This window comes from Corylus avellana, chromosome ca1 (assembly GCF_901000735.1).
Source record: "Corylus avellana chromosome ca1, CavTom2PMs-1.0".
Classification (NCBI taxonomy): domain Eukaryota; kingdom Viridiplantae; phylum Streptophyta; class Magnoliopsida; order Fagales; family Betulaceae; genus Corylus; species Corylus avellana.
The window spans coordinates 33,747,117-33,772,631 of NC_081541.1; the positions used below are offsets into that span (position 1 = coordinate 33,747,117).

Consider the following 25,515-nt stretch of genomic DNA (forward strand, 5'->3'; position numbering starts at 1 on the left):
AGGGAGGGGAAGGAAATCAATAATCGATAATCTCTTAAAGACACCTGAAGTTGCTGGCAACATTTATTCTATAGACCTTAAAAAAAAAAAAAAAAAAAAAAAAAAAAAAAAAAAAAAAAAATTTACATCTATAGTATCATTGGCAACGAAACCAAAATGAGTGAACTAAGACATGCAACATTTAGTGAAAATTATGTAGCATATCAACATGCATACAAATTAGGCTGAAAAGATTGCTTCTCCAACATTTCTTTTCTTTCAGATAGGAATCAATCATCGGACTTCCATTGCTGAAATAGTTACACTATTTTTTGAGCAATTTTTTGCACTGTCAATTGTTAAATTTGTGTCCATCATATTTCGGCCTGTGGAAAATGCTGGTTGCTTAGGTGTAGATAGAGGTGCATGCTCATTGCTAATCATTGAGATTACATCAGACATGGTAGGTCGATCAGTCAAGCTTTCTTGGACACAGAGAAGGCCAATGTTAATAAATCTCAACATAATAGAAGTAGAAGAAGGATATCTTCTTGTTGGCTCCATTAGGTTCAAACTTCGATCATCTCTCCACAACTCCCAAGCCTAGTTTCATTTCAAATAAGACTAAATTTAATTAAAAACTAATAGCATTTTAATTTTAAAGATTATTGTAAAACATGAGGAATTTTGAAGAGTATAAAAGCTACATACATATCTAAGAAGATTGAGTGACTCGTTGTTATAGAAGCTAGTGTTCTTCCTGCCGCTCATAATCTCTAACACCAATACTCCAAAGCTAAACACATCAGACTTTATTGAGTACAAACCATCCATAGCATATTCAGGAGACATATAGCCACTACATTCCAAAATTTAGAAAACGACCCGATTAGTAGCTTGCTCAAAAAATTTAACTAGGAATTCAAAGTACCAAGAGAATGTTACTTACTAAGTAAATGTAAAACAAGAGAAATTTAGCTTGCTCAATTAATGTAAAACAAGTTGCATACTTACTAAGTTCCAACAATTCGGTTTGTGTTTGCCCGTGTTTCATTGCCTCCAACTATTCGAGCCATGCCAAAATCTGATATTTTTGGATTCATTTCACTATCCAAGAGAATGTTACTAGGTTTTAAATCTCTATGTATGATTCGTAACCTTGAATATTGATGGAGATAAAGAAGCCCTTGAGCAATCCCTTCAATAATGCGTATGCGTGTCTCCCAGCCTAGCATCTTTTTCTTGGTTGGATCTATTTGAATAGTACAACCAAGGAAATTAGTGCTTAAGAACCTAGAAACATATGAGAAAAATATATATACACATATATATACATAAACGTGCACTTACCAAAAAGACAGAAGTCCAAACTTTTATTGGGCATGTACTCATATATTAATATCTTTTCATCTTGCTCAATACAACAACCTAACAGTCTGACAAGATTTCTATGCTGGAGTTTTGCAATTAGTATTGTCTCATTTCTGAACTCCTCAATACCCTGTCCAGATCTTTTTGAAAGCATCTTCACTGCAATTTCTTGCCCTCTAAGTAATTTTGCCTATGAAGAAGAACCAAAAGCTCTTTAAACTTTCATGAAGGTTTACCATTAATGTTGGTTTTAATAGTGTTGAAAGCACATTCATCAGGAAGAGGAAAATGTAACGTACCTTGTAGACAGGTCCAAAACCTCCTTCTCCAAGTTTATTCATAGCTGAGAAATTATTTGTTGCAGCTAATACACTCTTATAACTGAATAGTGGTAACTCGGCATCCTTCTTCTCTCGTTTCTTCGTATTATTTTTGGTGTTCATTCCATCATTGATTGCATGGAGTTCAGTATCAAAATAAAATAATAGATGATTATTACTTGAAGGGCTCTGTCCTGTTTGATAAGAATTGGTCACTATGCATGGAAATGTAGTGTTTGGTAAGAGAAAATCAATTAATGAGCAATGCCAGTATCTAAAGGTAAGTAAGTTTATTTAGTCATTTCTGCAAGTAAGTACCAATTTGTAATTCATTCCCATTTTAGTGAAATGACCAAATAACTGCAAAGCTCCTTCCGGAAGACATGGTGAAGCTTGTGGGGATCCATCACCAACTAATGGCAGTAATTAGAACAAGGACTTTCCTAAGAACAAGGACTTGTGACAATTTTCTTATCTTAATCTGATTAAGGTAGACTTCCTTGTAATTTTTTTTAAAGTGATTTCTATGTACGGTTAGAACATTTACATGCACTTACCTTTGTGTTTGATCCTTCCTTTGCATGGAAAGCAAATTGAGAGGCATACGATAAGCCCTGTTGTAGGGAGCAGCACAGCTACCCATACTTTCCATTTTTTGCCTGATTATAATGTAAAGAATCACTATTAACTCAACCATAATAGAGAATTAAGTTTTAGTTCAGAACGAAAGATAACATATATAATTAAGTATTAGCTCAACCATACTTCTCATTTCACTCATCATACCTTTGGTACTTGGATCTTGATACTCATCAGCAGCAAGTTTGAGATAGATATCTTGTCCAATCTCACCACCATATGGAAGTTGCAGTAAGTTCAAAAGAGCTCCTTCCCATATCATACACCCACTCCTATTATAAGCATAAGCTGCACAAGAACAATTTTCCATGCAAGCCAATTCACATCTGCTAGCTTTCATGGCCAAATATGCTTTCGAATAAACAGGCAATCGCATGTTTTGTATTTTCATGAACCAATCTTTTTTGCCATTAGCATGCGTATTATTCTCACATTGCAAAGGAGATTTCCTCACACAGCCGCCTGACCAATCATTTAGTCTGGTGTCTTCCATCGAAAATGGTTTGAAACCTTTTAGACACCCACAAGCGTATGAGGAATTGTCAGGGTGGTCTTGTACCACGCCAAATGCACCACACAAAGCGTAGACATCGGATAGATTCCTCGGTGCAGACCAATATGTACTCCAAATGGGAGGGTCATAATGCCACACACGTGACTTGAACTGTCCTGTTTGGTCAATCCGATAATTAGCAGGGTTAGACGGATTATAAAGAGAGTAGGTATAATATCTCTCACTTCCATTTGTAGTTGACACAAAACTCAACTTGAAGATACTGTTCCCATCCTTAATACCATTAAAAACTTCCGAACTCCAATAAATTTGGGATCTGTTCCACTCAAAGAAAAACTGAAGGCTTCCATTTAGGTTTAACCCCACCGAGAAGAGACCAGGTGCTGGATCTTGTGAATTTTTCCATGAAATGAGCTGCTGTGATTTTCCAGTAACCTTATTGACCCAAACCTTCATACCTGGCAGCAATGTATTGGTTGGATGGTCGAAACTCTCCCAAAATATAGAAGAGGTGTTCGATCTACCTCTCAAAACAAAATTTCCATCATCACCAAGTACTGCTGCTGTTATATTTGACTTGGGAAATGTCAAATTTGTTGACCAAACTGGGATCTCGGAGGAACCTTCAAAAAGGAGTAGATTGCCATTTTCTGAGAGGTAAAGTCTTGAGGAAGATGGGTGAGACAGAGGGTTTTCTCTATTTGCTACCCAAACAATTTCCTCATGAAACCTTCCATACCATATGCCCAGGTAGATTTTTGATGAAGTGCCTTTTTGGAAGAAAGCGAGCTCAAAAGTGCCACGTTTAGATACTATTGATGGTTTAAAGAGTGATCACACCATAACTAGTGTGGTCATTCCCATAGCCAATCACAACCTTCCATGGAGGTTATGATAGAGTGACAAGTTGTGACTCTTGATGAAGAGTCATATTCAAACTCTATAAATAGAGTTTGATAATGAGATGAACGTACGTCAATTTTTCATTCTCTCATTATCACGTTGCTTTTGTCCTCCATTGGATATCCACCCTAACGGGAGATTCCTACAAACAAGATCATACGTTCAACATATTTCAACAGTGGTAGCAGAGCATTAAGGTTATGGAAGACAAAGAAGAAAAACAAGATTCTGATGAAGAAAATAGAGAGTACATGAGGGAAATTCTGCAAACCATCAACAGACAAAGTCTAGGATTGGCATCTTCTGTGGCGTTTTACAATTTACATTTGATCATTTCGAACCCACATGAAGAACTACTCAAAGTTACTGTTGGTGGATCAAAATTTACGGGAGATTTTGAAACTTTGAAGAAATGCTATTTATTGGAACAAAAATACTGGAAGGAATTCTTTGCAACTCCATTTGATGCATCTCCTTCGGTGGATCTTCAAAGCCAAAATTCTCCTCCTCCCGGTTTTGACGTCGTTGGTGAATCATCCCCAACCAAAGGTGCGGTTTCTGGTTCTTCTTGGAAAGAAAATAATTTTTGGGAAGAAAATAATTCTTGGGAAGAAAATAATTCTAGGGTTGATGAAATTAAAAATTCTGATTTTTTAGAAAATAATTCTGTAATTTTTTCTGAAAAAAATCGCTGTTTTGGGAGTTTTTCTGGAGATAAAACCACTGTTGATCAAAACTACACCGTTTTGATCAACAGTGAAAGGGGCAAAGAACCCCCTGCGTCAGGTATCCCAAACGACGCCATTCCATTTAATTGGAACGACGCCGTTCAGGCGTCTGACCCAGGGGCGCGCATTACAGCCCCCCGGAACGACGCCGTTTCGGCGTCTCCAGAGGGGCGCGCCCCATCATCTCCAAACGACGTCGTTCCCCTTCAAAGGAACGACGCCGTTTCGTTCTCAGCAGAAAACGTCTACAGTCCCATTCGGGACGACGTCGTTTCATATCAAAACGACGCCAATATTCGAACTCTCGAGCAGGCGAGTAAAAAACGACACGACGTCGTTTTGGATAAATCCAAAAAAAACACTCTTTCGGATTTTCAAAACCTGATCCAAGAAGTGACCCGAACCGGGCCCAAGTGGAAGCATACGGCCCGAAAATCCGTACTGAGAGCCCAAGCCCAAGCAAAAAGGGCCCAAGACCAATCGGGTCAAGCCCGTTTTCAGCCCAGTACAACCGGGTCAGAACCGACCCGAGACCCGCATTGCTACCAGGAGCCCCAATTTGACCCAGAGGTCCGACCCGACCCGAAGCGCCGATCCATCCCGCGTTTTCAACCCGCCACGCGCCCGCAGTTCAACCCGCCACGCGCCAGACCTGTGCAGCGCGTGGCACGCCCGAAGACCCAGCCCGCCCAATTCCGGTTGGATCCGACCCGGTTCTGCTCAACAATACCGAAAATTCCACCATTTTCGACCTCCAGGTAGTTTCTTGACCCGTTCTCACTCATTATAGCTCCGATTTAACTCATTTCAAAGGCATTGGAAAGCTAATTTAAGGGGCAAGAGTATTACATGGTTTTCAAATTATAATTCCCAAAAATATAATTGGGAAAGGGGTGAGTCTTCTCATCAAGGTCAGAGGCAATCTAATCGGAGGTTTTTTCGTCCGTGTTGCCTGTCACCTACAGAGCATAAGGAAGTGGAGTTCACAGTACCAGATTTGGCTCAATCCGAGATTTCAAGTGATAGACGCTTGAGGGGTCCACGTCCTTTGAGGATCATAAGGACAGTTGAGCAAAGTCCAAGGGATTTGTGGCCAATGGGCAATAATCGATACACACTTCCACCAAGAGGTGACCAGTTCATACCGGTAGTTCCAAACCGTCCGTATTACAGGGCTTGCATGAATGATTATCAGGCAAGGCTGACCTATCCTAGAGACGACTGATCTAAAAAAAAAAATAAATAAATAAATAAACTTATCTATTTTTATTTGTTTATCGGTTTGTAATAACTTAGAAGTACATTTTTAATTTTTTCTGTTGGTGTGTATGTATGTAATATCTGATACATTACAGTTATAGTAAACAAATATTAGTATTTATATTAAGTTTATCGTATCCACATTATAAAATGGCTATTAAAAGCGGTATAGATTCCTCAAAGGTCGAAAGCCTTAATGGAATCAATTTTAGAATGTGGAAACGACATATCTCTTATGTACTGACGCATGAGAGAACTTTACACACTCTCACATCAAAAAGACCTGAAGTCGAAGATGAGAAAGATGATGATGCTGTCAAGAAAAAGGAAAAATTGATGGAAGATGACCTAATGGCAAAGGCCACTCTCCTTCATAGCATGAAAGATAATATCATCCCACTCTTTGAAGGATACGAGACTGCTAAGGAAATATGGAAGCATTAGAGGAAAAGTATGGCCCTAGGTCTGATACTCACATACAACTATTATTAGATAAATATAATAGTGCACGTATGAGTGAGGATGACTATGTGGGTGACTTTGTAAACCAAATGGAACTCATTGCAAAGGAACTTGCATCTGTCGGTCATCCAATATCCGACAAAATGCAAGTAACCACAATACTTAATGGTCTTCCTCTATCTTGGGAACATGTGATAACATCACTAACCCATAGTGGAAAAGAAATATCTATAATTTCCTTACCAGTTTTGCTTGTATTAGAAGAAGAAAGGATGAAAAGAAGAAGGAGAGAAGGACAATCCAGCAACCTCATGATGGCTCAAATCAATACTCAAACTTCACGTGCTCCAGCATACAAAGGCAAGCCAAGAAAGTTCAAAAAGAAATGGAAAGGTAAGCCGAAAGGTAAAAATAAAATCAAAGGAGCATGTTACAAATGTGGAAAAATGGGGCATTTCAAGGCAAATTGTCCAAAGAACAACGGTGACAAGAAACAGAAAGAAATAGCTATGACCATTACTGAAGTGATGATGACAGAACCGACTTCAAATTCTTGGTGGATAGACTCGGCAGCAACTAGACATATTACAAGAGACCGAGAATTCTTCCTAGATTTCAAAGAGAAAAAGGTCGGAGAACACAGAGTGTACATGGGCAACAATACTTACAGTGATGTGCTAGGCGAAGGAAAATGTAAGATTTATGTTAAAGGGTCTTCTGTTGTTTTACACAATGTTCTATATGTGCCAAATATCCGGAGAAATCTAATATTTGTTCCCGTATTAGATAGCAAAGGATATGGCATTAAGTTTAAATCTGGTAAGGTCTATATTTGTAAGGGAAAAATATCTGTTAAGGGAGTAAAGATAGACAATATGTATTTACTCAAAGTCGATAATAAAGATCCTATTTCACAGTATTCATATGTGTCTGAAGATAGTTCTTTCTTATGGCATTTAAGATTAAGCCACATCAACAAAAATAAAATGAAAAGAATGAGTAAGAGTGGATTACTACCTAGAATTAATTCTAAAGATTTTAATATATGTGAATCATGTATTAAGGGAAAAATGATTAGTAAATCTTTTTCAAAACACTGGAAATCATCAGAATTATTAGAAGTAATTCATTCTGACATATGTGGTCCTTTAAGAACTAAAACACATAGAGGAATGAAATACTTTATTACCTTTACAGATGATTATTCAAGATATGGACATATCTACCTTATCAAACATAAATCTGATGCAATTGAAAAATTTAAAGAATATAAATTAGAGGTAGAAAAGCAATTGGGAAGGTCCATTAAAAACTTGAATAATGATAGGGGAGGTGAATATGAAGCCATGGATTCCTTCTGCAGAGAAAGTGGAATAAGACATTTATATACAATGCCTTATAAGCCTCAACAAAATGGGATTGCAGAAAGAAGGAATAGAACTTTAATGGATATGACAAGATCCATGATGGCATATGCTGAGTTATCCACTCATTTTTGGGGTGAGGCTTTATCCACTGCAGCATATATTCTTAATAGAATAAAAACCAAATCAAAACCTCTTACCCCTTATGAATATTGGACAGGCATAAAACCAGATTTTTACAACCTCAAAGTGTGGGGATGTAAGGCACATGTACTTATTCCAAAACCCTTAAGGGATAAGTTAGAAAGTAAAACATGGGAATGCAGATTTATAGGATATATAGAAAACGGTAGTGGATATAGATTTTACCATCCAGATAAGGGATTAATAGAAAGCAGGGATGCTGCATTTCTAGAAAACACCAATCAAATTACTCCCATGGATGAAATAAGACTTCTACAAGAAGAAGATTCTGAATGTCAAACACCACAAGTTACTTTGAAAGAAAAAGAACATAACACAGACATTCAGAATAGTGGGAGCAAGAGAAAATCCAAAGATCCACCTAAATTGGATATAGATAATCAAAACAGTGGGAGTAAAAGACAAAGACGGCCATCAACCACACTCAAGGATCATTATGTGCTAAGTATAGATGATATAAATTTGCAAGAAGATCCAGCAAATTTTAAAGAAGCTGTAAGTAGTCATGATGCTGAAAAATGGATTAAAGCTATGGAAGAAGAGCTTGAATCAATTCAGAAAAATGATGTGTGGGAACTCACGGAATTGCCAAGCCAAAGAAAAGCAATTGGATGCAAGTGGGTTCTAAGAAAAAAATTCAAAGCTGATGGAAGTCTTGAAAAGTACAAAGCTAGATTGGTGGCTAAAGGGTTTACTTAGCAACCCGGTGTAGACTTTGTTGATACATACTCACCTGTGGCAAAATTCGCTTCAGTGAGGATTATCATGTCCATTGTAGCATTAATGGATTTGGAATTACATCAGTTAGATGTTAAGACAGCCTTTCTCAATGGAGAATTAAAAGAAGAAATTTACATGCAACAACCTGAAGGATTTCAGGCCACAGGACATGAAGAAAAAGTCTACAAATTAAAAAGGTCATTGTATGGACTTAAACAATCTTCGAGGCAATGGTATTTGAAGTTCCATCAAGCAATACTAGAAATTGGTTTCGAGGTAAGTCCACTAGATCACTGTGTTTACATATGTAATGAAAATAATAAATTAACTATATTATCATTATATGTAGACGATATACTGCTAACAGGTAACTGTCCAGATATGATAAATAATACAAAATCCTTTTTGTCATCCAAATTTGAAATGAAAGATATGGGTACTGCTACCTATGTCTTAGGAATAAAAATTTCTAGAAATAGAAATTTAAAATTATTATATTTGGATCAAGAAAAATATCTGGAAAAGATACTTAAGAGGTTTAATATGAATGAATGTAAACCTCTAAAAACACCTATTTCAAGAGGTCAATACTTGAATAAATCAATGTGTCCTCAAAATGAGACAGAGGTTCAAGAAATGGAATCTATCCCCTATGCCCAAGCTGTGGGCAGTCTCATGTATGCAATGACAACTACAAGACCTGATATTTGTTATGCGGTGGGATTAGTAAGCAGATATCAATCTAATCCAGGGAAGACACATTGGCAAGCAGTAAAACGTATATTTAGATATTTACAAGGCACTAAAAACATGGGCTTATGTTTTGGTATAAGTGATCTAGAAATTAAAGGATTCACAGATGCAGATTTTGCTGGGGACGCTGATGATAGAAAATCAACAAGTGGATATGTGTTCTTGTTTGGTGGAACAGCTATTTCTTGGTTAAGCAAGAAACAAAATTGTGTTGCAAAATCCACTATGGAAGCTGAATATATATCATGCAGCACAGCAATAAGTAATGCAGTGTGGATTAGACGCTTTGTAGAAAGTTTAAATTTAGGTTTAAACAGTAAGCCAGTCAATATGTTTTGTGATAACAAGTCTGCTATCTCTTTAATAAAAAGTGGAGCACAAAGCTCCAAAGGCAAACATATTGATGTAAATTATCACTATATTCAAGATATAGTGGAAAGAGGGGAAATTAAAATTGAATATATACCCTCAACAGAGATGGTAGCCGATCCTATGACCAAAGGATTGTCTTTGGAAAAATTCAAAGAGCATGTAGCTACAATGGGATTAAGAAACACCTAGGTGGTAGCTACATATATGTTTAAGCACAAGCGGAAGGATTCAGGGACGCCTGAATGAACGATTTTGTGCAAATCTATTTCTAAAAGGGGGATAATTGGTCAGGTAATAGACAGAAAACACTTAAGAAATAATATTACAACTTTCATAAATGTAAGGTTCACCGAGAGACATTATGTTACAAGTTGGTAATATATATATGATCTTATAGTGTAAAAGACACTGATAAAGGTATCAAGGAAACACTTGATTAAAAATATCAGTGCAGGTCAGCACATAGTTTTGTGTATGGCTGAAATCGTCAATTGTGGAATAGGTGTGAACCGGTGTTCCTTACCACAGAGAATTGATGTCATTCGTTTAGTTAAAAACGAAATGAAGTCACTTTAATATATTAGCAGTGTGAAAAATATATGGAAAAAGGTGCGATTAGATAAGATGACAAAATTGTATACACATTGTAAAATGTCATAATCTAATGCCGATCTGTAAATTAAACAGATGAGAGTTGACATGGATAAAAATTACATTTGGTACCAAGGTGATAATGTTCAACTAGATTGCATAATGTTAAAGTGTGATCAAGTGGGAGATGATGGTTTAAAGGGTGATCACACCATAACTAGTGTGGTCATTCCCATAGTCAATCACAACCTTCCATGGAGGTTATGATAGAGTGACAAGTTGTGACTCTTGATGAAGAGTCATATTCAAACTCTATAAACAGAGTTTGATAATGAGATGAACGTACGTCAATTTTTCATTCTCTCATTATCACGTTGCTTTCGTCCTCCATTGGATATCCACCCTAACGGGAGATTCCTACAAACAAGATCATACATTCAACATATTTCAACAACTATGGTCTCACTGAGTGAAAGAGAGTGACCTGGTGAAAGGGTATCACCAACTACGGAGAAGCATGCTCTGTAATAAGACATGATTAGAAGCAGAGCAAATAAGAGCCATGGCTGGTGATTAGTCGTCATGCTACCCATCCCTCTCTAACTTGCAGTACCGCAGTTAGTAATTACAGAAAAATGCAATACAGGAAGAAGGAAAAGGAGAAAAAAAGTAGAAGAAAGGAAAGAATACAAAGAAGAGCTCCAGGGAGAGTATCTATAAGATTTGTGAGCCAGAGCCCATTTTGCAGCGAGATTAGCTTTCTGATTGGCTTGCCTTTGGACTTTTGGACTTTTCCAGGGAGTGCTCACTTTCCTTGTGACAAATTAAGTTCACTTCCATGTACCGATTTTGAACATCACTTCAGCACAGACTGCACAGTGGTGGAAACTAAGCATAAATTTCTCCAACGGCTATGAACGTGCATACAGATAAGACAGAAAGATCGATTATACAACATTTATTAATTTTCTCTTTGAAATTAATACTTACACTATTTTGTTGAACAATTTCCTCCACCGTCAATTGTTGAATTTGTGTCCTTCATATATCGGTCTTTGGTAAACCCCGGCAGTGAAGGTGGGAAAAAGAGAGATTAATCGCACGAGGCGATAGATATGGTCTCAAACGAGAAGGAAAAAATCCAGAAGATAAAAACATTAAGAAGTAAAAAGGAGGAGCGAAGAAGCCCGTGCTCCTCTTACACCAGCCAAATTTAAGGTTTTTTTCAGTGGGAGAGAGCGGCGCAGAGAGAAAGTTTCTCAGGTAAGGTGTAAAACGCTGGTTGCTTTAGGGAGCTAAGGGAGTCAAGTCCTTGCTAGCTCAGTTGTATTTCCAAAGATTGTGGACCATATGCCAAAATATTTGTTTTATTATGAGAAAGACGCGTTATACAATTATCACCACAATATGGTCTAATCTTCTTTGATCACCTTTATTCAATGTTCACTCCAGAATTAGCTAGAGACGCAATTTCATGGGTGGTTGGACATCTTTTTCGTTTTGGTTTTATTCATCGTCAAAATAAACCATAAATGTACTCCCCACTTGCTTTAATCTAAGCCACGTACAAGTCTTCCATATCCAATTTCCAAGTCAACTACTATATATACCTGAGTTAAACTCATCAGAAACTATAAATGTTAAGTAGTGAAGAAAGAAGGAAACAAGTTATTCAAACACAGATTTGTTTAAGAAAGCCTTTTTCTTAGACTAGTTGATGTAGATTGAAGTAAATTTGGAGGAAATTTCCTCCAAAACCTCGGAAACAGATCATCTCAATTTCATTTGAAATTGTGTATCCATTTAGTACATTCAGGAGCGCAAACTAGTCCAAAAAATTTGCCCTTAAAAAGAAAATGACAATCTTGCCCTCCTAAATCAAATAAATGAATAGTATCTATTTTATTTGAAATAGAAAGGATCATTTTCCACCTCAATAAGTGACATCACTGACTTGTGTCATTCAACATCTTTAGATTTATCAAAAATTAATGTTTAGATTCTTGGGTTAGTAGAATGACAATAAATGGCTCTCAAAAATATTAAAAAAAATGTGAGAGATGACACTTGTACCTATTAAAGTAGCCAAGTAGATTGACAAAAATTTTCTCCAAACCAGTTTGGAGAAAATTTCTGTCCATATAAAAATGTTATTTTGCAAATTCTCATCATTTTTTCAGCATGTTCAGCAAATGTGGCATGCTTAATTAATTTTTATTTTTTTAATTTTTTTTAATTAAGATTAATCTAAAGATAAATTGAAAAGTTTGCACCTTCTCCAAAATTTATTCTTCTTTTTTTATAAGAGTTACAATATAGTTTGTATATATTAATTTTATTGTTAATGTAAAAATATAAGAGACATATAATATTCAAATTCTTTTTCTATAAATAGAATTTTGTATACGATCAAATAAGCTTGGTTACCCCATCGCACCAATATAGTTTCTATCAACAAAGCTAGAATTCATACGGCATTGTTTGGTGTAACAGTGGCATAACAGTGGTATAACAGTGGTGGGAGGTGGCAAAGCAAAGGAAATCAGGAGTCACACATAGCATAACGCTGCACACACATCAACGCGTGTGGAGCACGCTCCGACGTGTGGTGGCCGGATGGCGACGGGGTTGGCAATAGCTAGTAGTGGAGAGGCTTAGGTGCATGGTGGAGTGGTGTGTGTAACTTTGTAAGGTTATGGCTTCCCAAAATGGACAGATTTGATTTTGGAAAAACCAAATCCAAAGATTTCAAGAAGGGGGCAGATCTGAGGCTAGGAAAGGTTGAAAGAGGCAATGACTAGATGATCTACCGTGGAGGAGGAGATGACGGAACTGTTGAAAAATGATAAATCACTAAAGTCAATGGATAGGGCCTCCAAAGAGGCAGTTGGAGCCTCAAAAGAGGCAAGAAAGGCAAGGGAGAGGAGGAATGGGGGATTAGAGATGGTAGTTTAAGGGCGGTATGGGTACATTCCCAAAATGTTTTAAAGAAGTTTTTTTTTTTTTTTTTTTCTTTTTTGTATAGTTGTGATATGATATAAAATAAAATTATTTTTAAATGTTTTATATTTTAATTTATTTGTTAATGCTTTTATTTAGTTTTTACTTTTTATTTTTATTTTTTATTTTTTTTAAAAAAAAGAGTTATTCTAAAAACCGTTGCCAAACTCGTGAGTCATTATCTTTATATTTTTCTTCTTTTCTATTTTGCCTGATTACGGAATTATCTTTATATATATTTTTCTTATTATCTTTATATTTCCAAAGATTGTGGACCATATGCCAAAATATTTGTTTTATTATGAGAAAGACGCGTTATACAATTATCACCACAATATGGTCTAATCTTCGTCTATCACCTTGATTCAATGTTCACTCGAGAATTAGCTAGAGAGGCAATTTCATGGGTGATTGGAGATCTTTTTCCTTTTTGTTTTATTCATCATCAAAAAAAATTTAATGTTGAGAGGTTTTGAAGAGTCAAGTTGTCAAGTCTTCCTAATGCAGCTGGGTCAATGGAGAAGATGGGTAGGAAAATCCCTCACCTCATCAGTAGATATTTTGGACAATGGAATTTACCAAAGGAGTGGCTTAGGGCAAAATGGGGGTTCAAAATCTTATGTTCACAAGTATAGTTTTTATGTGTAGTTGAATTAGTCATAATTTGGGTTCAAAATATTAAGTAGATGTATGCTTGAATTAGTTGTTAACATTTTGTCTCTTACATGAATAAACATGAAAAGAAATAAGCCAAGATTGCAGATTTCAACCCTTTTAGGTAACTGCTGAGGGAGGGGAAGGAAATCAATAACCGATAATCTTTTTAAGACACCTAGAGTTGTTGGCAACATTTATATCTATAGCCCTTCAAAAAAACAAAAAAACACAAAACATTTTTATCTATAGTATCATTGGCAACAAAACTAAAATGAGTGAACTAAGACAACATTTAGTGACAATTATGTAGCATATCAACATGCATACAAATTAGGATGAAAAGATTGCTTCTCCAACATTTCATTTCTTTCACATAGGAATCAATCATCGGGCTTCCATTGCTGAAATAGTTACACTATTTTTGGAGCAATTTCCTGCACTGTCAACTATTGAATTTGTGTCCATTATATTTCTTCCTGTGAAAATCGCTGGTCGCTTAGGTGTAGGTAGAGGTGCATGTTCATTGCTAATCATTAAGATTACATCAGACATGGTAGGTCGATCAGTTGGGCTTTCTTGGACACAAAGAAGGCCAATGTTAATGAACCTCAACAGAATAGAAGTGAAAGAAGCATATCCTATTGTTGGTTCCATCAAGTCCAAACTTCGATCATCTCTCCACAACTCCCAAGCCTAGTTTCATTTCAAATAAGAAAAAATTTAAGTAAAAATTAATAGCATTTTAATTGAAAAGATTATTGTAAAACATGCGGAATTTGGGAGAGTATAGAGGATGCATACATATCTAAGAAGATTGAGTGACTCGTTGTTATAGAAGCTAGTGTTCTTCCTGCCGCTCACAATCTCTAACACCAATACTCCAAAGCTAAACACATCAGACTTTATTGAGTACAAACCATCCATTGCATATTCGGGAGACATATAGCCACTACATTCCAAAATTTAATAAATGAACCTATCAATAGCTTGCTCAATGAATTTCGCTCGGAATTGAAAATATCAAATGTAAAACAAGTTGCATACTTACTAAGTTCCAACAACTCGGTTTGTGTTTGCCTGTGTTTCATTGCCTCCAACTATTCGAGCCAAGCCAAAATCTGATATTTTTGGATTCATTTCACCATCCAAGAGAATGTTACTTGGTTTTAGATCTCTATGTATGATTCGTAACCTTGAATATTGATGAAGATAAAGAAGCCCTTGAGCGATCCCTTCAATAATGCGTATGCGTGCCTCCCAACCTAACATTTCTTTCTTGGTTGGATCTATTTAAATAGTACAACCAAGGAAATTAGTGCTTAAGAACCTAGAAACACATGAGAAAAAATACACACACACACACACACAAAAAAATATCTATACATAAACGTTCACTCACTAAAAAGGTAGTAGTCCAAACTTTTATTGGGCATGTACTCATATATTAATATCTTTTCATCTCGCTCGATACAACAACCCAAGAGTCTGACAAGATTTTTATGCTGGAGTTTTGCAATTAGTATTGTCTCATTTCTGAACTCCTCAATTCCCTGTCCAGATCTTTTTGAAAGCATCTTCACTGCAATTTCTTGTCCTCTAAGTAATTTTCCCTAAGAAGGAGAACCATAAACTCTTTAAACTGAAGGTTTACCATTAATGTAGGTTTTATTAATATTGTTCAAAGCACATTCATCGGGAAAATGTAACGTACCTTGTAGACAGGTCCAAAACCTCCTTCTCCAAGTTTATTCATAGCTGAGAAATTATTTGTTGCAGCTAATACACTCTTATAACTAAATAGTGGTAACTCAGCATCCTTCTTCTCTCGTTTCTTCGTATGATTTTCGGTGTTCATTCCATCATTGATTGCATGGAGTTCAGTATCAAAATCAAATAATAGTAGATCATTACTTGAAGGGCTCTGTCCTGTTTGATAAGAATTGGTCACTATACATGGAAATGTAGTGTTTGGTAAGAGAAAATCAATTAATGAGCAATGCCAGTATCTAAAGGTAAGTAAGTTTATTTATTCATTTCCGCAAGTAAGTACCAATTTGTAATTCATTCCCATTTGAGTGAAATGACCAAATAACTGCAAAGCTCCTTCCGGAAGACATGGTGAAGCTTGTGGGGATCTATCACCAACTAATGGCACTAATTAGAACAAGGACTTTCCTAAGAACAGGGACTTGGGACAATTTTCTTATCTTAATCTGATTAAGGTAGACTTCCTTGTAATTTTTTTTTAAAGTGATTTCTATGTACGGTTAGAACATTTACATGCACTTACCTTTGTGTTTGCATGAAAAGTAAATTGAGAGGCATACGATAAGCCCTGTTGTAGGGAGCAGCACAGCTACCCATACTTTCCATTTTTTGCCTGATTATAATGTAAAGAATCACTATTAACTCAACCATAATGGAGAATTAAGTATTAGTTCAGAACGAAAGATAACATATATAATTAAGTATTAGCTCAACCATACTTCTCATTTCACTCATCATACCTTTGGTACTTGGATCTTGATACTCATCAGCAGCAAGTTTGAGATAGATATCTTGTCCACTCTCGCCACCATATGGAAGTTGCAGTAAGTTCAAAAGAGCTCCTTCCCATATCATACACCCACTCCTATTATAAGCATAAGCTGCGCAAGAACAATTTTCCATACAAGCCAATTCGCATCTGCTAGCATTCACGGCCAAATATGCTTTCGAATAAACAGGCAATCGCATGTTTGATATTTTCATGAACCAATCTTTTTTGCCATTAGCATACATATTATTCTCACATTGCAAAGGAGATTTCCTCACACAGCCGCCTGACCAATCATTTAGTCCGGTGTCTTCCATCGAAAATGGTTTGAAACCTTTTAGACACCCACAAGGGTATGAGGAATTGTCAGGGTATTGTACCACGCCAAATGCACCACAGATAGCGTAGACATCAGATAGATTCCCTGGTGTATTCGAAAATGTACGCCATAAAGGGCCAGTGTCCCACACACGTGTGTTGATCCGTCCTGTTTGGTCAATCCGATAGTTTGCAGGGTTAGACGGATTATAAAGAGAGTATGTAACATATCTCTCACTTTCATTTGTAGTTGACTCAATGCTCCAATTGAAGATACTGGTTCTTTCCTTAATAATATTTGAAACTTCCTTTCTCCAATAAATTTGGGATCTGTTCCACTCTAAGAAAAGCTGAGGGCTTCCATTTAGGTTTGACCCCGCCAAGAAGAGACCAGGTGCTGGATCTTGTGAATTTTTCCATGAAATGAATTGCTGTGATTTTCCAGTAACCTTATTGAGCCGAAGCTTCATACCAGGCAGATATGTATCGGTTGGATGGTCGAAACTCTCCCAAAATATAGAAGAGGTGTTCGATCTACCTCTCAAAACAAAATTTCCATCATCACCAAGTACTGCTTCTGTTATATTTGACTTGGGAAATGTCAAATTTGTTGACCAAACTGGGATCTCGGAGGAACCTTCAAAAAGGAGTAGATTGCCATTTTCTGAGAGGTAAAGTCTTGAGGAAGATGGGCGATACAGAGGGTTTTCTCTATTTGCTACCCAAACAATTTCGTCAGGAAACCTTTCATACCATAGGCCCAGGTATATTTTTGATGAACTGCCTGGTTTGAAGAAACCGAGCTCAAAAGTGCCACCTTTAGATACTATGGTCTCTCTCTTTGAATGAGAGAGAGAGTGACCTGGGGAAAGGGTATCAGCAGCTATGGAGAAGCATGCTCTGTAATAAGACAGGATTGAAAGCAGAGCAAATAAGAGCAATGGCTGGTGATCAGTCATCATGCTACCCATCCCTCTCTAATTTGCAGTACCGCAGTTATTAATTACAGAAAAATGCAATAGAGGAAGAAGGAAAAGGAGCAACAAACAAGAAGTAAGAAAGGAATACAAAGAAGAGCTTCCGGGAGTGTATCTATAAGATTTGTGAGCCGCAGCCCATTTTGCAGCCAGATTAGCTTTCTGATTGGCTTGCCTTTGTACTTGAATTTGAAGCTTCCCAAGAAAGAACGCAGGCAAGAAAACGGACTTTCCTTGTGACGAAGTTCACTTCCATGTACCGATTTTGAACATTACTTCAGCACAGACTGCACAGAGGTGGAAACTAAGCACAAATTTCTCCAACGGTTATGAACGTGCATACAGATAAGACAGGAAGATCGATTATACAACATTTATTAATTTTCTCTTTGAAATTAATACTTACACTATTTTGTTGAACAATTTCCTCCACCGTCAATCGTTGAATTTGTCCTTCATATTCCGGTCTTTGGTAAACCCCGGCAGTGAAGGTGGGAAAAAGAGAGAATAATCGCACAAGGCGATAGATATGGTCTCAAACGAAAAGGAAAAAACCCAGAAGATAAAAACATCAAGAAGTAAAAAGGAGGAGCGAAGAAGCCCGTGCTCTTCTTACACCAGCCAAATTGAAGGTTTTTTTCAGTGGGAGAGAGCGGCGCAGAGAGAAAGTTTCTCAGGTAAGGTGTAAAATGCCGGTTGCTTTAGGGAGCTAAGGGAGTCAAGTCCTTGCTAGCTCAGTTGTATTTCCAAAGATTGTGGACCATATGCCAAAACAAATATGCGTTATACAATTATGGGTGGTTGGACAAATATGCGTTATACAATTATGCGTTATACATATGCGTCTTTCTCATAATAAAACAAATATTTTAAAATATTTGTTTTATTATGAGAAAGACGCGTTATACAATTATCACCACAATATGGTCTAATCTTCTTTGATCACATTTATTCAATGTTCACTCCAGAATTATCTAGAGACGCAATTTCATGGGTGGTTGGACATCTTTTTCGTTTTGGTTTTATTCATCGTCAAAATAAACCATAAATGTACTTCCCACTTGCTCTACTCTCAGCCTGCATTACAAGTCTTCCATATCCAATTTCCAAGTCAACAACTATATATACAGAGTTAAACTCATCAGAAACTATAAATGTTATGTAGCGAAGAAAGAAGGAAACAAGTTATTCAAACACGAACAGCTTTGTCTGGGAAAGCTTTTTTCTTAGGCTAGTTTATGTAGATTGATGTAAATTTGGAGGAAATTTCCCCCAAACCAATTTGGAGGACATTTCCTCCAAAACTTCGGAAACGGATCATCTTCATTTCATTTGAAATTGTATATCTATTTAGTACATTTAGGAGGGCAAACTTGTCCAAAAAATTTGCCCTTAAAAAGATAATGACAATATTACCCTCCTAAATCAAGTAAATGAATACTCTCCATTTCTTTTTTTTTTTTTTTTTTACATGTCCGCACAAGAGGGGAGAGGGGGATTCGAACTAGTGACCTCCACTTCATTAAGTGTGGTCCCAGCCGATTGAGCTAACTCTTGGGGACAATACTCTCCATTTCATTTGTAATAGAAAGTATCCTTTTTCACCTCAATAAGTGACATCACTGACATGTGTCATTCAACATCTTTAGATTTCTCAAAAATTAATGTTTATATTCTTGGGTTAGTAGAATGACAATAAATGACTCTTAAAAATATTAAAAAAAAAATGTGAGAGATGACACTTGTACCTATTAAAGTAGCCAAGTAGATTGAAAGAAATTTTCTCCAAACTGGTTTGGAGGAAATTTTTGTCCATATAAAAATGTTATTTTGCATATTCTCATCATTTTTTCAGCATGTTCAGCAAATGTGGCATGCTTAATTAATTTTGATTTTTTTAATTTTTTTTAATTAAGATTAATCTAAAGATAAATTGAAAAGTTTGCACCTTCTCCAAAATTTATTCTTCTTTTTTTATAAGAGTTACAATATAGTTTGTATATATTAATTTTATTGTTAATGTAAAAATATAAGAGAAATAATATTCAAACTCTTTTTCTATAAATAGAGTTTTGTATACGACCAAATAAGCTTGGTTACCCCATCGCACCAATATAGTTTCTATCAACAAAGCTAGAATTCATACGGCATTGTTTGGTGTAAGCCTCCATTTAGCTTGTGGCGTTCCAAACTTGGGCATCCATCTTCGTCAGTTGTGCTTTAAAGTTAGTATTCTTAAAAAATTTCAAAGCTTTTCAATTAGAGAAGAAAAAAAAAAAAAAAAGCAAAAATTAATACTTGAAAAATTCCCTGCAGGTGGAGTTAATTGCTAGAGTAAAAATCGTGTTAAGTCTTTAAACCTGATCACTAGTGGCTGGGTCCTACCACACGACGAAGAAATGTCCCACATCGTTTGGATTGGCTGAGTGGTGAATATGGTAGCAAAAAAATTAGAGCTTAATTAGATGTCTTTTTGGCCGCAGCTTTCTAAAAAATGAGAGGAAATTAGCACTTCTAAATTAAGATTTTTTTTTTTTTTTTTCCTTATAATAGGAGTTGGTCATTGTACACCGCTTTAGCGCTCCCAACATGCAAATTTAAGAAGTCAAGATTGCCCTTCATATAGCTATGAGTACAATCATTTCGCAAGGGCAAGATTAACCTTTCACCACTCATTAACCACAATCCAGGCAATCCGCAGCAAAAGTCTCTTGTAGGGCCAATTTTGTGATTTGCAAAGTGAGCCGCTTTTAACGTTGTGTTTGAAAGCATTCTCAATATAGATTCATCAATTAGATTTGTAAACTCATGTGGACCACGTACAAATTTAATAGTGTATTCACTATGGAAATGATAAAAAGGTGATTGAAAAAAAAAAAATGAATCGTATCATTTCTCTTCCCAATATTTCTTCAATTCTCTCTTCCATTAGGATTAACAGTGAACAAGACCCCATTTGTAACTTTTTCCAAGTTTCCCTTGTATATTTGCTCATAAAAAAACAAAAAAAAATGAAAACTTCATAAAGGATCCCTAAATTACTGCACATTTTGAGAAGACTCCCCAAATTTCAAAAACTCTCTATTTCACCTTTCGAACTTTTCAATTTGATGCAATTTACCCTCCTCCATCAATTCCTTTTGTTAAACCCTAACAAAAACACCAAAAAAGAAAAATTACCTTTGATTTTCCTTAAAAAAAAAAAAAAAAACAATTGAAACAAAATGGTCACAAGGTGACCCATGGTAAATAAAGAGTTTTAAATTTGAAATATTAAAATTTAAAATTAAGGGTAAATTTGAAATTTTAAAATTTGAACTTAAGGGTAAATTTGAATTTTAAAGCTATCGGGCTTCCATTATTGAAACGGTTATATTGTTTCTAGAGCAATTCTCTACATTGGCAACTATTGTATTTCGGTCTATGCTAAAAGCTAGAGGCTTTGGTATAGCTAGAGGTGCATATTCATTGCTAATAAATGAGACTACATCAACCATGGTAGGTCGATCAATGGAGCTTTCTTGTACACAAAGAAGCCCGATGTTAATGAATCTTGATAGAATAGAAGTAGAGGAAGGATTTCCTGTTGTTTGATCTGTCAACTCCAAACTTTGACCATTCCTCCACAACTCCCAAACCTGTTTTTGTTAGTAAATATTTGCTTAAATAAGACGCATTTCAATTTGTAAGACTACGGTAAAACATAAAGAAATTGAAAGGGTATAAAAAGCTACTCACATAACTAAGAAAATTGAGTGAATCACTGTTAGAGAAGTCAGTATTCTTCCAGCCACTCACAATCTCTAGTAGCAATACTCCAAAGCTAAACACATCAGATTTTATTAAGTATAGACCCTTGATAGCATATTCAGGAGACATGTACCCACTGGATTCCAAAATTTAGTACATCACTCTTTTAGTAGCTTGCTAAAAGAATTTAATTGGCAATTGCAAATGTCATATTTAAACCAAGTTGCATACTTACTAAGGTCCAACAATTCGTTTTGTGTTTGCTTGTGTTTCATCGCCTCCAACTATTCGAGCCATGCCAAAATATGATATTTTTGGATTCATTTCACTATCCTGGAGAATGTTACTTGGTTTTAAATCTCTATGTATGATTCATAACCTTGAATATTGATGAAGATAAAGAAGCCCTTGAGCGATCCCTTCAATAATGCGTATGCGTGTCTCTCAACCTAACATCTTTTTCTTGGTTGGATCTATTTAAAGAGTACAATCAAGGAAATTAGTGCTTAAGAACCTAGAAACGTATTGAGAGAAAAATATACACGCATAAACATGCTCTCACTAAAAAGGTAGAAGTCCAAACTTTTATTGGACATGTGCTCATATATATATTAATATCTTTTCATCTTGCTCGATATAACAATCTAAGAGCTAACAAGATTTCTATGCTGGAGTTTTGCAATTAGTATTGTCTCATTTCTAAACTCTTCAATTCCCTGTCCAGATCTTTTTGAAAGCATCTTCACTTCAATTTTCTGCCCTCTAAGTAATTTTCCCTATGAAAGAGAACCATAAGCTCTTTAAACTTTCATGAAGGTTTACCATGCATTAAGGCAATTTTCTTAATAGTGTTCAAAGCACATTCATTAGGAAAATGTAATGTACTTTATAAACAAGTCCAAACCCTCTTTCTCCAAGCTTATTCACAGCTGAAAAATTATTAGTTGCAGCTAAGACACTCTCGTAACTGAATAATGATAACTCAGCATCCTTCTCTCTTTTCTTCAAATTACTGTCAGTATTATTTCCATCATTGATCGCATAAAGTTCAATATCGAAATCAAATAATAGTAAATTGTCAAGGTATTGTACCACGCCAAATGCACCACACAAAGCATACACTACAGAATAATTCGTCGGTCCAGAACGAAGTGTAGTCCAAATGGAGACGCCAGACTGCCACACATGTGCCTTGATTTGTCCCGTTTGGTCAACCCGATATTTAGCAAGATTAGAAGGATTATAAAGAGAGTAAGTAAAATATCTCTCACTTTCATATTCACTTGACATAAAAGTGCAGTTGAAGATAAAGCTCTTGTCATGAACTACGCTGAAAGATGTTTCATTCCAAACATCAGAACTCCAATAAATTTGGGATTTGTTCCACTCAAAGAAAAATTGATTGCTTCCATTTGGGTTTAACCCCAAGGAGAACACACCAGGTGCTGGATCTAGAGAATTATAGGGGTAATTTTGTCATTTTTCTAGCATTGAGGCACCTTGTCATTGTTTTGGTAGTTTGGGGAGTAAATTGTGTAATAGATAGTTTATAGGGAGATTGTCATTGAAGTGGTAGTTTGAGGGAGTTAAAAGAACTTTACCCTTTAAAATTATATTCCCCCCAAAAACTAACAATTATTCTTATGACGAAACTGAGAAAAGGACACTATGTCCCTCCTACTATCATGCCTCATATATTGAGAGAGAGGAAAATTAAAATAGAAAATTTTTTAATTTTTTAATTTTTAAAAAAGTGGCAAGTATCCCTTGTGTGCATGGATTGACATCGCCATCAATTCTAAATGAAAATTGATGATGAGCTTTGAAAAAAAAAAAAAAAAACACTAAAAGAAGCACTTAAGGTCAAATGGGTGGTCGAACCACCCTTTAACCTGATTTAGGGTGGTCAGTCACTCCTATAATAGGCTAGACGTAAATTGGAAATTATAATTTATACCTTAAGTTACAAATACTCACAATTAATCTGATTATCATAGATTAAATCACCACAATCACAATAAGCAAAAAATTAAATGAACACACGAATTTAATGCTAAAGTGGAAACATTTTTGAAGAACTCTTCAAAAAGTAAAACTACTCAAGGAGTTAGCTAACACCAAAGACATTCACAATTGAAAAATTATGTTACATATTGTTCTACTTACAAAATCGCATAACCTCGGTAAATGATACGTTCACCTCCCACCACAGTGACTTCAGAAGTTTAATTTGGCTTTCTTCTATATGAGTTACCTTCACGAACAAACCTTATCCACTTCAAATCAAAAATATGATTGGTCTTTTCCCTTTTTCATGTAGAGGTGCCCACCCAATTTATTTTAAAGAAATCGAGGCACTCAAACTTTCACAATAATTTATTTTCTCAATTTAATCGTAAGTAATCAAATTATATTTCTAAACTTTAATATTTGAATTGTACGTTCTTTTAAGTTAATGTGTTGATGAATATATATATATAGACATTCTTTACATATTTTAACTTTACAGAAGATATACTTCTAGTTAATGTGTTGATGATTATTATTTTATTTATTTACATTATTTATTATTTTTGACGATAATTATGTTTCAGTTATTTCTTTTAATTTTTTTTTTATAAGTTTTTCTTTTGGCTCAGTCACTGTATGTATTAAGGGAAAATTTCAAATAGGGGGAACATAGCCCTTAGCCTAGGTAGATTTTTTATGAAGTCCCTGGTTTGAAGAAACCGAGCTCAAATTTGATACCTTTAGATAATATGGTGTCGCTCTCTGAAAGAGAGTGACCTGGTGAAAGGGTATCACCAGCTGTGGAAAAGCATGCTCTGTAATAAGACATGATTAGAAGCAGAGCAAATAAGAGCCATGGCTTCCTCGTCATGCTACTCATATATACCTCTGTATAACTTGCTGTAACGCAGTTAATAATTACAGAAAAATGCTAGAAGAAAACTTGGTCCCTTTTTTTTCTAAGCAATACAGAAAGAAGGGGAAGGAGCAACAAACAAGAATTTAAGAAAAGAATACAAATGACAGCTACAGAAAGCATATTCATAAGTGTTAAAATATATGGAAAATATATTATATTTTCCATATATTCCATAATTATGCTGATATTGAAATATTCTCTATTTATGGGTTAATTGTAATTATATATTGAGATTGTAATCAAATCAATGAGATTTGGTTACCAAACTTGTATTTAGACATTACCCTATAAATAGGGACCTTTGTATTGTAGACAAATTAAGTTAATGAGCACAATGTAGCCCTTAGGGGTATTCCGAGTGGTGGACGTAGGTGTCTAACACCGAACCACCCGTAAGTTCTTTATGTCCGTTCCCTCTCTTGCTTCCGCTGTTATTCCCACATCATCATTATTTCAACATGGTATCAGAGCCACTTTCTCGTGGATTCCAATAATTTCTCTTTTTTGATTGTTCAATTTAATTATCATTCATTTTTCTGCTTGATTGCCAAGGTCAGAAACTTTCAAAAAAAAAAAAAGAAAAAAAAAAGAGCTCTCACTCACGTCACGTTGAGCAGTTCTTCAGCCCATACATGGGCCACTCAGTTCAGTTCAAGCCGTCCATTCTAGACGGATCTCCCACGGCGCCACTGTTTGCCATCATCAGTGCGTCCACCGTCTTCCTCGGCCGTCGTCCTCCTTTCTCCACTGCAGGCCTTCGTCATCGCCTTCCGCACGGTCAAGCCAGCCTCCTCCGTCCACATACATGCCGGCCATCATCATCAACAGCCACACCATTCTCTACCGCACCCAGCCGCGGATCCGCTACATACCATCGCCAATCCAGAGGCGCCGAAACTTGCTGTCCCCTAGAGGATCCAATACTTGCTGTCCCCAACATCTCTCTCCATCTCTCTCCACAACAGACCACAGTCATCCTCTCTGGCGTCAACTTTTCCACCGCCTTCGTCCCCCTCAGATTTCGTCTCCTTTCAGGCGCCTTCTCCGGTTGTCAAAGCCCACCACCGGCGCGAGCAGCGTTTCCGTACACCTCCGACTTCAAACGGCGTGTTCCGGCGTCCTATCAGACGGATGGACGTGGTAGGAGGCTAGGAGATGCGTTTGCTGG

General features: G+C 36.1%; 5 protein-coding genes across 5 annotated transcripts; 1 reads left to right on the plus strand and 4 right to left on the minus strand.

Moving 5' to 3' along the window:
* Positions 1 to 231: 231 nt before the first annotated feature.
* On the minus strand, positions 232 to 1,856 carry LOC132167708 (G-type lectin S-receptor-like serine/threonine-protein kinase B120). Its single transcript, XM_059578721.1, has 5 exons — positions 1,650 to 1,856; positions 1,330 to 1,540; positions 994 to 1,231; positions 691 to 838; positions 232 to 582 (listed from the first exon to the last, which is right to left on the minus strand). Exons 1-5 carry the CDS (start codon positions 1,791 to 1,793, stop codon positions 274 to 276), a joined length of 1,050 nt encoding a protein of 349 aa, XP_059434704.1. The 5' UTR covers positions 1,794 to 1,856; the 3' UTR covers positions 232 to 273.
* A 12,167-nt stretch (positions 1,857 to 14,023) lies between these two features.
* LOC132167707 (G-type lectin S-receptor-like serine/threonine-protein kinase At4g03230) lies at positions 14,024 to 15,996 on the minus strand. The gene is made up of 5 exons (XM_059578720.1): positions 15,549 to 15,996; positions 15,237 to 15,447; positions 14,886 to 15,123; positions 14,639 to 14,786; positions 14,024 to 14,530 (listed from the first exon to the last, which is right to left on the minus strand). The coding sequence occupies exons 1-5, from the start codon at positions 15,690 to 15,692 to the stop codon at positions 14,222 to 14,224; spliced, it is 1,050 nt and encodes a 349-aa protein (XP_059434703.1). The 5' UTR covers positions 15,693 to 15,996; the 3' UTR covers positions 14,024 to 14,221.
* Positions 15,899 to 18,391, minus strand: LOC132170546 (G-type lectin S-receptor-like serine/threonine-protein kinase At2g19130). Its single transcript, XM_059581561.1, has 4 exons — positions 18,075 to 18,391; positions 16,345 to 17,955; positions 16,128 to 16,217; positions 15,899 to 15,972 (listed from the first exon to the last, which is right to left on the minus strand). Exons 2-4 carry the CDS (start codon positions 17,660 to 17,662, stop codon positions 15,899 to 15,901), a joined length of 1,482 nt encoding a protein of 493 aa, XP_059437544.1. The 5' UTR covers positions 17,663 to 17,955; positions 18,075 to 18,391.
* A 3,671-nt stretch (positions 18,392 to 22,062) lies between these two features.
* Positions 22,063 to 24,299, minus strand: LOC132170552 (G-type lectin S-receptor-like serine/threonine-protein kinase At2g19130). Its single transcript, XM_059581573.1, has 3 exons — positions 24,167 to 24,299; positions 22,304 to 22,869; positions 22,063 to 22,194 (listed from the first exon to the last, which is right to left on the minus strand). The coding sequence occupies exons 1-3, from the start codon at positions 24,297 to 24,299 to the stop codon at positions 22,063 to 22,065; spliced, it is 831 nt and encodes a 276-aa protein (XP_059437556.1).
* A 634-nt stretch (positions 24,300 to 24,933) lies between these two features.
* On the plus strand, positions 24,934 to 25,515 carry LOC132168018 (uncharacterized; the record flags this gene model as incomplete). Its single annotated transcript, XM_059579085.1, is given in 1 exon segment — positions 24,934 to 25,515. A coding segment is annotated over 1 exon segment (536 nt), but the record flags the coding sequence as incomplete, so codon positions are not given.